This window comes from Penicillium robsamsonii (assembly GCF_028829455.1).
Source record: "Penicillium robsamsonii strain IBT 29466 chromosome Unknown utg000001l_segment0_segment0, whole genome shotgun sequence".
Classification (NCBI taxonomy): Eukaryota; Fungi; Ascomycota; class Eurotiomycetes; order Eurotiales; family Aspergillaceae; genus Penicillium; species Penicillium robsamsonii.
Window position 1 is genome coordinate 921,567 of NW_026643219.1, and position 12,207 is coordinate 933,773.

The window sequence follows — 12,207 nt, forward strand, 5'->3', positions numbered from 1 at the left end:
TAGCTCATTGGGGCAAATCCTTATATTCGCCATTATATGCCAAGGTCCAGTCCTGAGCTAGAGCAGAACATCGCGGAGTATTATCGCAACATCGACGGTCAGATAGCAAAAAAAAGGTCGATTTTTTCTCTATGCAAGAGCACAGACCGTTAGAACTGTCAAATGGCACAATGTTGTGCAATAGAAGAGAACAACGTATAAACCTGCAGATAGATAGGTAAATCGACTGGCATTGACATTGTAATATGCAATGCAGTAAAAAGCACGCATGCCAACCCCAATAACACCTCGACACGATAACATCCAGAAAATCAAACTACTCCGTACGCGCCTAAAACCAAGTTAGACCCAAACTCAGAGTCTGCGCGAAGCGACACCGGATATCCACTAAGCCACCCCCAAGGCATCAAAGCCCCCAAACGCCCCCCCCCCCCCCAAATATCCGATCTCCAGGGCCAAAACAAAAGCAGTAAAGAGGTAAGAGAGATCCACCTTTCCCCAATGTCCGAGACGGGAAAAAGTACCCCCACATCGGTGCGCACGGGATCATGGTGCGCCCTTACCGTGGCCGCGTTTGTGCACTACAGTCCCCTTTCTACATAAAGACGTCTAGAACAATTTAGCGAGATGTGGATATATGTGACTCTTCGCTTTCTATGGATATGGGGTACATTTCAGTTACGCTACTGTAGGCCCTAGTCCTGGCGGGGAATTATCTTGCTACTGGGAAGGGGGTGAGGCTTTTATTTTCCCTTTCCCCCTTGCGTCCTTTTTTTCCAACTTTTTCTGGGGATGGGGGATTCTGTGTATACATAATCTGCAGATTCAAGGTCAGGATGTTTGTAGCATGGTATCTTAGTGTCTGATCCTCGATAATGCTATCCATATTGATCACCCTTGTAATTATCTTGCTCTACACAAAAGTTCTCTTTCTCGGTCTTGTCAGATAGTATGCTGTAGACTGGGAATTATATTACGTATTTGATGCAATAGAGCTGCACTGTATAACCAAAAGCAAAATGATAGTCAAAATAACGAGCCAAGCAAGGAGAAAGCAAAACCAAGCAACACAGATCTACCCCTGAAACCTTCAGCCTTCAATTTAGCTTATGTCTCAATGATGTGCAGGCGACTAAAACAGGATGATCCAGGGATTACCGAGAATAAACGAGCCAGTCGCAAGGGATAGAAAGCATTCAAGAAGTTTGCCGATCCGCACGGGATGATCTTGGATTTGAAAGAGCAATATATCTAACGTTCCAGACCAGTAGCATACCTCTTACACGAGCCCCTTCTAGCCTGACTTAAACGCAAGATTTGGAACTAAAACCAGACTAACTGGACCAATCAAACTAAAATACTGGAAAAAAGTCCTCCGAGCCACCCAAAAGAGCACGGTGTAGTCGATCAGACGGCAGAAGCCGCAAATGACCTCATTTTGTTCTCCACTGTTTCAACTGAAATTTTGATTATGGAGTATAAAGAGGAAACCGAAAAAAAAAAAGTCTACTGAATCGAGAGAATGATCGAGATCGACTGTAGCTGTCGGATCTGACGCGTAGGAGCTGATTCTGGACTTGGTAATTTATGTTTTGTGTGGGGAATTAATTCGACTAGTTTAGTCTAGACTCTCCGTTTAGGCGCCATTCATTTTTGTTTTGGGAGGTTCTCAGCCGCAGATAGCTATAAGATAAGCCCGTGTGCGGAGTACAGCTGCGTTGCCTTGTCCTCCGGTCTCCGGCGGGCCTCGGGATGTGCTTGTAGGGAGTTTCATATTACGCGCCTGATTTACATGGATGTCTATAGTTAGATATAGCTTTGGTCAATCTGGTGTTCCAGATGGGATTTTCCACATATTGGCTAATCCTCAATATATTCAGCATCACATGCAGGGATCCAATAGCTCACATGTATACTAATAACGTGCAATAACGTGCAATAACGTGCAATAAAAACGTGCAATAGTAACGTGCAATAGTAACGTGCAACCCTAATCATACCAAACCTCCTTATCCCGTAGGCAGAGCTAAAACAGAAAACCGATAAATGGCAAAGCTCAAACCCAAACTCAGCTCTAATCCGACAGCCAATCCTGCAACCAATCACACAGAACAACCCTTGTCAAGCACATCTTACCCCCGCAGAAAGCCCACACGTATATAGCGAAAAAAAAAAAAGAAAAGAAAAGAAAAGAAACGGGAAAGCTCAGCGCCAAGGCCGATTCCTCCAAGCGGGGAAGATAAATGCGGGGAACCTGCTCAAATCACTACAGTCTCAAAGTTATTACACCCCTATAATCTCGGTGTCATTCGCTAACTGGTTGCCCTATCTACTGCTCTGCAAGGTGGACCGAAAACAGTCCCCTTCTTTGATTATCACCATTGGGTATGTATTAAGATAAGTCTTGGCTGTAAGGTTGGTTGCAAATCCGTATTTACTTTTACTGTGCATGTGCATATTCATGTTATTGGCTGGGACTGCGCCATCGAACCTGGTGGGGATTATTATTGGTTCGCGGTAAAGTACCTATACGGGGGGTGCCAGGGGATATATCCGTAAACTCATTGCTTATTGGGCCGTGGATATCTGTATTGTATCTCTACATTGTGTGTTATCTAGGCTTCTGTGATACTTTGGTTTAGAGTTTATGTCCGTTTCTGCAGAGTCTGGGGATGATCGACAACCTATGCTGTACTCCGTAGTCTTTGAAATCATATGATGGGGTGACACATTCTTGCTAGGCTGAATATGGAGATGCCGAGGAGGTTGCTTTGTTTTACATTTCCCATGCACATATTCTGCGCTGGTTTAGGAAGGACTGGAGCTTTCAAGGGTGGTCGTCGAGACATGCTACGTCGAGCATATAGAAAAAGGTGTCTTCGCTGGATCACTCTACCCTGAAGAAGGTTACTCTGTTGGGTGGCCTACGTCATGCTATGACATGCCACGGACTGGTGATCCTTGCATTAGCGTCTCATGTAGAGCTGCAGAATGGCTACGGGGTCGTGGATAGCTGCGCAATGTTGTCAGTTGCGTGTCAGTCGAAAGCTAGTGATTGCAGTAGAAGTGGCGAACTGAATACGTTGATAAAGGAGCGAAAATATAAAAAACCCTTACAACATTTGGATACATAGCTCGAGGGTGTAGAATGGTGGAAAGTCTATACTGCTACTTCCAGAGTACTTCCAGTTATACTTCGCACACAGTCCTATGCACCACCTGATTCGTGTGGAACTATATATTTTCTAGCAGCGAGGCAATTGACAATGCCTTTGAACGATTCGTTCACTCATAGCTGTTCTAAAATATATATCTTGAACCTGCGGTGTCAACATATGACCAAGAGGATCTGTGGATATTGATTTCATATAAGTTTACAGAAGACTCTATGCCAATGGAAATGATGAGATATAAAATGATTTGATTTCCAGGCGACCTCGGGATAGGCATATCCACCAAACCGACGAATGTCAAGCAAATGGTACCACGACACATTGAAACTAGATATATAGATGCATCTACGTTGCTAGGCTAGAAGAGAGAGGATAAAAAAGAATGCAACAGCTCTTATTACAGGAATTATTTATATACGCCGTACGAATAACCACGGAAAACTGGTAGAACAAACCAAATGAAAAAAAAGAAGAATGCTATCTTATGCCACGACTACCAGTAACAAAAACTCGCTTCTGAAACAGAGCAAGAAAAGACAAAAACAAACAAAGGACGATTATAGACATGGACAATAGATCTTTGGAACAATCAAACAGGCAGAGAAGGCAGTCGATGGGAAGGGGGAACGGGGAACGGGACGAGAATATATGCAACATGCTCTTCCTCCAGGTTCTGCATGCAATAATAGAAGACCACGCAGTGGAAAAGATTTCCCCCCGGATGCACACAGGATGGGAGGAAATAGCAAGAACGACAGGGCCATGGTAAACGGCCCAGAGGAAATAAAGCACCCAAAGAGAAACGAGAGTTGTTTGGCGTGCTTGTCCGGTTGATGAACAGGACGAAATGAGACCGAGAGCTGTATACCAGAGACACGGGCAAGCATGGCCCAAAGTCAATCGAGCGGTTCTGATTGTCACCTCTCGCAGCGCGGTTCATCATCATGGCGTATTTGTGTCATCGAGTCTTGCCAATTCTCGTGCGGGGGTTGAAGCCATTGATCCCAAGTCATTTGTCTCCTGAGCCAGCGCAAGAAACAAGGTCGCAGGGCGGCGCACCGCGAGTCAATGGCATCGGAGGATCAACCGATGAGTACCTGCCCATTTGAAAGACCAAGCCTTGATATTAAACGGTGCACGCCGGATATAGTGACGGAGACGAGGAAGCGAAATTGAAAAACACAAGACAAAAATCCCACAACTTCGCCGTTCCGAGCCGTAGCACCATGAAAGAGTGATGAGACGTAACATCAATGAGAGAAAGGTTGTTCCTACCCACAGTCAAATGTATAGGCTGAAGGATCGAATGGGACAAAAAAAAGAAAGAGTATGGCCAGAAGGTGATATAGGCCGAGAAGCACGATTCTTGCTCGGCGAAGCGGCGCTAGCCACTTAAACACAAGGCAAGAAAGGAGCGTGAGGTGAAAGTAAACAAGAATAAAAAGAAAGAAATCCCATGAAGACCTCCTAAGGCCATTTTCTGACATGAAGGGCAGGAAGCAGAGGTGAAAGCATGGCGCGGTAGGTCTAAATGCGCCATTGCTTCATTTAACTGGAATTCAACCTGGATCCTGAGATGAGCTGGGCGCTCAAGTAATGCAGTACAGCCGAATCACCTACCGCAGCACAGTGCCTTCATCAACTTTTGCGTGAAAGTGGGCGGCGATTCAGGGGTACCTGGGGCACCAAGGGGCTGTTGGTTACTCAGCGCCGGGTTCCCTGGACTTCCGTTACGACCGGGGAGGTGGGCATTCGAGTTTTGAAACTGGGCTTGGGTTGACGCAGCCGGAGTCGATGCTTCTAGCCCCGCGCTTTGGCGTTTGGCGGCCACACCGCTGACGTTTGGGCGCTCGCGAGTCTTCCCAGCTCCAGCCTTAGCCGCTGGCGAAGGAGGCGGGGGCTGCGCGGCGTTTAAACGGTCGGCTGTCACACCAGGACGTTGGCTGTTGCGGAGCTCTCTCGCGTGCAGGTCGCGACCGGATGAGCCCTGGTGCTGATTGTGGAGATGTGCCTGGGATGAGTAGGACTTGTAGTCCCAGCCCCGTCCGTTGTTGAGCTTCATCCAGTCGTACTCTCCATCCTCCACCTCGCCGGCGTTCTTGAGAGCTTGGGTCAAGATATCGCGGAGATAATCGTAGTCGGGAGTATCCTCGAAACCAAGGTTTCGAACGTAGCTCAGGTATTTGTTGAATTCTTCTGGCCACATGATTAGCGGATGAAATATGGATGTGCCGAAGAGTGAGATAACATACCTGGATAACTATCGCAGAGGTCCTTGATTGCCGTCGTTTGCTTCTTCTCACCAATTTTCTCGTATTTTTGCTTGTTGGTAGCAGCCTTCAGGCCCTGCCAGGGAAGGCCACCTCTCAAGAAGTACATGAAGACATGACCGAGAGCTTCCAGGTCATCACGTCGAGATTGCTCACGGCCCAGATGTGTGTTGATACTCATATAGCGAGCAGTACCAGACAAGGATTTACGCTCGCGGTAAGGGATGTGTTGCTTGGTTTTGGGATCGCGGTATTGCTTGGCCATACCGAAATCAACTACGTGGATAACGTTGGCAGCCTTGGTTGATGGCCGGCCAATAAGGAAGTTGTCTGGCTTGATATCGCGGTAGATGAGGTTCTTCTCGTGAATAGTTTGAACGCGGGAAAGCTAGTCACTATTAGCCATGGTTCTTGTAATTTCAAGCAGGGAAAACTCACCATCTGCTTGGCTACCATCACAACGGTCTTCGTGGAGAAACGGCGGTTGCAGTGATCGAAGAGATCCTCCAGAGAAGGACCGAGAAGATCGATAACGAGGATGTTGTGCAGACCCTCCTGTCCGAAATAGTAGACATTGGGGATGCCGGCTGAAATGAAGTTAGAAGAGCGCACATCATATCTCCCTAGATCTGGAGAACTTACGACATCCAACCAGAATCTTGTATGTCCGGTATTCATCGCGGAGTTGGGGTGCATCGCTTTTCCGGGGTTCCTGATCTCGGGTCAGCCAGGGGGCTCGCCGCTAAATGGAAGGGGAAACGTACGAATTTGATGGCGACCTGCTGGTTGTTCAGGAGGTTGGTGCCCTCAAAAATGACACCAAAGGATCCTTCACCGATCTTCTTGCCCACACGGTAGTGGACACCCACCACGTTTGACGACGAGGAGGCCATGGATGCGGGAGTAAAGATTGCAATCTGGGGAAAGGAAACCTTGGATCACGGGGATTGGTTTCAGGGACGTAGACACGTGATTGATACTCTCACTGGACGCAGTCAGCACACACGAAGTCAAACAAGGATGAAAGCAAGATCCAAGAGTCGTCACATACATCACAATGACCTCTATTTTTTTCCGACCGAAGCAGCTCTAACAGGCTGAATGGGATCTATTTACCCAATTGCCGATGTATCGGTGACGATGATAGGAGACAGGGTAGAGGGAATGCACAATCGGGACAAGGACAAAGGGAGGTAGGGACGTATAAAGCCGAAACAACCAAATGCAGTCGGAATTGGCAGTGCTGAACAGGAATTGAGACGTTCGTGGGTCCTTGACGGTCGGGAGTGAGCTGGGGTTGAAGCCGGAGGTTCTAGAGCCAATGAAAAGGGTAAAAAAGGGGGAAACAAAACAGACAGGGTACTTCGACCTACTGCGAGTACGAGCCGCACTGAGCAGTGGTTCAAAGATAGACCAGAGGAAGAAGGGGGGGGGAGATGGAGAAGAGAAAGGAAAGCAACAGGGAGAGACAAGGAGCGGAGGGTATTGGGTGTGTATTGGTAAAAGACGCTCTTGGGGGGTGAGCGCAGGAACTGGCGGTCACGACTGTACGCTGGCAGTATGGTAACTTTGGGGTTGGGGGAAATCTTCTGAGACCTATGAGAGGCTATCGCCTCCATTCTAAATATTCCCTACTCTCTGATATTAAAAGGCTTGCCCTTATTCAATAAATTTGGAGACCGAGGAAAGCCACCAAATTAGCTCTTGAATATGTTGTATTCTCTAGTTACTCAGTTCAGACCTGGGCGCTTCCGGGGCGGCTCAACCTCCATGGCTGCATGGATCAGACACCGAAAATATCAGGACAAATATCCTACGTCCACTGATAGTAGATGTTCTTTATTTGGAGAAAGAAATCAGAATCAGGGAGCCCAATTCAATTTTTTTTTTCTTTCAGGGGATTTCCCGTCTGGAATTGGTCTGGAATACGGTTAAGGTAATATTACCGTCTTGGCAGGAACCCGGTCATTAACTCTATAAAGTATATTGTACAAGCTTTTCATATATATCGAAGTCTTAGATATGACATGTCTAGATGGCCTAAAGAAATCGAATTCATCTAATAGTATCGTTACATTATAGCAGATATCGTGGCAAGCGGTTCCGTGCTTAATGGGCCTGGGGGGTGTCCTCAGCTTCGCTTCCAAGTTCGTTCTCAACCAGACCCATGTTTTCATCGCCGTCCTGCTCAGCATCTTCATCTTCTTCATCGTCCTCATCGTCCTCATCGTCCTCATCGTCCTCATCGTCCTCATCGTCCTCATCGTCCTCATCGTCATCCTCTTCACTGCTGGACCCACTGCCTTCGCTATCCTCACTGTCGGGGTTGTAATCTTCTTCCTCTTCATCCTCTTGGTCTTCAAGCTCCCGCTGTGCTTTCTGGAGCTCGCTTTCATCTTCACCGGCTGCCTCGGCGGCGGGTGCCGCTGCATCCTCTCCACCGGCCTTGTTGACATTGTAGACCTTGGCGCGCCGCGCCTCTGCGAGACTAGCATCTTGGAGACCATGTCTCTTGATGTAAGTATCGATCCCAGAGAAATTATCCTGGTCAATCATCGAAAATTCGAATTCCTGGATGTCTTCTTCGGACCCATTCGCCGGGCGAGCCATGACGTTGAGATTGAATGTCCGCTGGAGGACGGATGTATATGAGACAGAGTCAACAGTAGCAAATGAAAAGAATAGAAGCGGTTTCTTGAATGCAAATAAGATACCCGTAGAGAGAAGGAAGAGATAGCCTGGCGCAAGTCAAAGTATGTTAGAATGATCAAGACTAAAACCTGAAACCACAATGGCTTCGTTCAATGGCGATAGGGATATAACAAACCTTCTTTGCTACCGCGGAATGCCTTGACATGGTATGCTTTCTCGCCCTTTCGGTGCGCCTCGGGCATAGCACTGACAAACTGCTTATCATCAGGACGAACAACATTGGTGTGAGGCATGTTCTCATTCAGAATTTTGCGAATAAATGCCTCGGCCGATTCACCGGGACCATGGCCAAGCTGCTCCCCATTTCCTGAGAATGCAGCCTTGGCAGGTCCATCAGCTATCGTAAACACCATAGCTTCGGAGGCTGTTGTTCCCTCGGGCGGGGGTGTGATGCCATCGGCGTACTCGGGAATGATGCAAAAATTGAACTGTTTTTGTGTCTTCTCCGGCACAGGAAGACAGAGCGCATGTCCTAATTTAGTAGCAGGTCAAGTTAGCAACTCTTCTTTTTTTTAAGAAAAAAAATAGTTGTTTCCCCGGTGAAACTCACGAATCTTATCCATGGAAACGCCGAATTCAATCTCTTTCGTAGCTTGATTCCTTGCCCGAAGATATTTATGCCCAGCAGTGATCTCGAGCGTGAGCTTCTTCCTCTGCGGCGTGGAGAACGAAACATCTTGAATATAAAACTGAAGTGGCGCATTGCCATCTTTCAGGTTGACTGACGCCTGCGCAGTCTCCCCTGAGTCTCCATTTTGAAGCTTGCGCTTTTTAGCGGCAGGCCCATCAACGGTTGGGGGCCGCGAAGGGAGGGTAGTATTGGCAGTCCTGGCCAGCAGGCTGGAGGTATATTTCGCAAGATCTTCAAGCAGAGGTTTATGCTGCGGTGTTGTACCTAAACGATAAAACCGATTGGCGACGGTCAGCAGAAGGTCGACGGGGTCATCGAATGGGGGCTTGGGTGCGCTGTTGGCTACGCACCGATCGCGTCGTAGACTCGCTTCTTGAGGAAGGGTTCCGTCGCAAATGCCTCCTCGATGGCGGCGATGGGTGCGCCCGTAGAATTAATTGAGGCAAATGCCATGTTTGTTGCGACTGCTTTGGTTCAAGAGAACAGCAGTGCAGGGAGATGCAGGTTAGTCGGAGAATTGGGGGATGAACGTAGGGTGGACCCGAAGTATCCGCATTCACTGGAACCCTAACTTGGGTTCATGTACGGAGTACGCATATCTACTATCTACTCTATGAATGCAAAAGATAATTCGAAATAACTTTATATCGAGAAATAGATATATGAGTGAATGCAAAGCTCCATACTAGAATACAGTGGTGTGTGTACACAATGCTACAGGAAAAAAACCCCCCCCTCTCGGACTTCCATCTTCTTCGCCCAATCAAGCAGCCTGCTTGGACTTTGACTTCTTGGACTTTGTGGGTGTCTTTGGCTTCTGGAGAAGCCGTTCGTTTCGGATGTGCTCATTAATGAAGTTGATGGCACCCGGTGTCAATATCCCATTCCCGTTGGCATCCAACCTCGCCTTCCTCGCTTCCGCAATTTGAGCAATCTTCAAGTTTTTGGCATCTGTCTTCGGTGTCATCATGGACACAGACTTTCTGTATTCATTGCGAAGGTCCTCCTTCATCTTCTCTCTCAGGTATTCCGGATCGTGTCGAGTGCGGAACCTGGAGTATTTGTTGCGCAGCTCATCAATGACGGTTGAGGGCATAGGTGGCTCCTCTAGTGTGGGGGTGAATGTGCTGGTCTCAACCGCCATTCGTGTTGTGTCCATGTCGCCGTCGGTGATGGTAGGCTCTTCCTCCATTGGCCAAGGGATTTCGACGTCCAAGCCGGAGACATAGCGAGTGAATTTTGGAAGCTTGCTGTGTTCAGGTCGGGAAATGTATGGCCCAGCAGCATAAGCATGCTGCACAATGACGTCCTGCAACTTTCCAGTCTTTGTATCTTCTAGCGGGATGACGTGTCGGATGTCGTCGAAGGACACGGGGAAGGCCTGTGGCTGGGTATCACCTGCGTGTCCCAATCTGTCTTTGGCCCATACAGGAATGATAACGTCGGCCTAATTGAGAAAAGAATGTGAGCGATTTGTTTTTTAACCAAGAGGTCATTGACCTGGATGCTTCATCCGCCGGAAACATACCATATTGATACCCTTGATAAGGACAGTCTCACTGTCGCGGTTGATCTGTTGGATCACATTGATCTTTCCCTGGTCCCGTCCCCGGATAACACAGACCCGGTCACCTTCGGCGAAGAGGACATGCCTCCGTTGTTCGTGCTTAGGGAGGCGCGGCGGGTGCAAAATGGAAGCATCCTGACCACCATATGTAGTACGGCTCAGACCAGAGTCTCGCATGGGGGCAAGAGGCCCCTTTTCCCAATCCTCCCAGCGGTTCTTTCGTGCTGCTTGGAATTGAGTAGACAGTGCGCCGCCGAAGTCCTTCCGCGCCCGCCGAACCCCAACACGGTCCAACAATTCTTGTCGTTCATGAGCTTTGGTGGTTTTTCTGAGAGCCTGCTTCCGGGCTGAAGCTGTCCGCTGGATAACTCTCTGCATATTGGGCGTTGTGTCCAGCAATGGCCGAACGTTGTTTCTGCCTCAGAATCCCCGATTCGCGGATCGAAAATTGAGGGTGTCCGATGGGCCACGTGATCGGTGTCAATATCTATTATGTCAGCACCAGTCGCCGCCCAGCCCCTGTATAAACATTTAAGTAGTATACCGAGACCAATACTTATGCTGCATTGTAACTACATGCTACTTGGAGATGACGCCTTTTACTATTACCCTTGAATTTTAGTTATGGGCAACTCCCTCTGTTTGCCGAAGGAAGATATTCCCCATGGAAAAGTGACAATGAAGGCCTAAACAACGCCAATCTCAATGAAATCCAGAGTTTATGAATATGCTCTTGTATAAACAGCTCCCCATCACAACTCACTGGTCACACTCGAAGTTCTAGGGCCATAATTCACGTACAAACTATATCGAGGTGGAATGGATGCTATGCCATCGTGATATTAGAAGGATATTCGAGCAACGCCATGACGAAAGGTCTATATCTGAAGATTCGAATGTCACAAATGACCGTTAAACATCTGCGCATCCACGCCGATACCACCTAGTTTGAGATCATTGCTGGACGCTGCTTCATTATGGGACTCTAGGAGAGTACCGGCACCGTAGCTTTAGGAGTTATATTGCACAAAGCTTAAAGCATGACTATAGGAGGCTGATGACATGTCGAGGGCGAGCCTGAGAAACAAAACATTGACCTTCCTATTCTTGTTGCGCGCAAGAGAAGTCGGGCCAAAAGGTAGACACCGGGTACTTTGGTATGTTATGTCACAGACATAGTGGACATATAGGTAAGGTCCGTGGGTATCCTGTAATGATGAGTGGCTAAGAGTGGGAAGGCACACTCACCCACGTGGAATCTGTCATGGGCTTGCATTTGTATGTTAGATCGATCGTGAAGTCCACTCACGCCCATCTAAATTGTGACAACAATCGATTTTTGGCGGCAAATGAATGACCACCGAAAAATACTCTTACGTGTGTACGGAGTAGATTTGGTTGGTGCTGAGCCATTGAAATGTTAAAGCGTGCACATTGATCTCGAAAGGTTAATGCTCTTCTATTTTTTGTTTATAAGAAACGACTTAACGGCTTGTGGCTTGTGGGTGCAAGCTCCAGGATTTGGCCCCTGTGTACTATTTTTAGCCGGTACAACGCGATCATTGGAGCTGGCATTATATCAGCTCCACTTTCAAACAGCAGCTTCAAGAATGTGATCATGTAGGCGCGGAAGCAAGCAAAGGGGTAACCTTTTGATGATTTGATTGAATAAAAAAATTCGGAAAACTTCATGATTTGATTTCCCGGGTTGACGAAGTATTCAAGTTAGTTGGGACCCCTATGGATACGTAGCAAATGAGACGGGGTTTGCCAGCGTAGAGCAAGAGATTGTGAAATCCCCACCTACACGCTAGTCAGTACATGCCGAAAGCTCCTGGGGAGCGCCAGAAGGAA

At 47.8% G+C, this 12,207-nt stretch overlaps 3 protein-coding genes across 3 annotated transcripts; all 3 read right to left on the reverse strand.

Moving 5' to 3' along the window:
* Positions 1-4,785: 4,785 nt before the first annotated feature.
* Positions 4,786-6,336, reverse strand: N7447_000382 (casein kinase I; the record flags this gene model as incomplete). Its single annotated transcript, XM_057224658.1, has 5 exons — positions 4,786-5,369; positions 5,426-5,831; positions 5,882-6,030; positions 6,086-6,155; positions 6,208-6,336. The coding sequence occupies 5 exons, from the start codon at positions 6,334-6,336 to the stop codon at positions 4,786-4,788; spliced, it is 1,338 nt and encodes a 445-aa protein (XP_057088674.1).
* Positions 6,337-7,552: 1,216 nt separating this feature from the next.
* rtt106 (putative negative regulator of DNA transposition (Rtt106)) lies at positions 7,553-9,239 on the reverse strand (the record flags this gene model as incomplete). Its single annotated transcript, XM_057224659.1, has 4 exons — positions 7,553-8,181; positions 8,271-8,627; positions 8,706-9,050; positions 9,137-9,239. 4 exons carry the CDS (start codon positions 9,237-9,239, stop codon positions 7,553-7,555), a joined length of 1,434 nt encoding a protein of 477 aa, XP_057088675.1.
* Positions 9,240-9,549: 310 nt separating this feature from the next.
* On the reverse strand, positions 9,550-10,731 carry N7447_000384 (mitochondrial 54S ribosomal protein uL24m; the record flags this gene model as incomplete). The annotated part of the gene is made up of 2 exons (XM_057224660.1): positions 9,550-10,233; positions 10,315-10,731. 2 exons carry the CDS (start codon positions 10,729-10,731, stop codon positions 9,550-9,552), a joined length of 1,101 nt encoding a protein of 366 aa, XP_057088676.1.
* Positions 10,732-12,207: the final 1,476 nt, after the last annotated feature.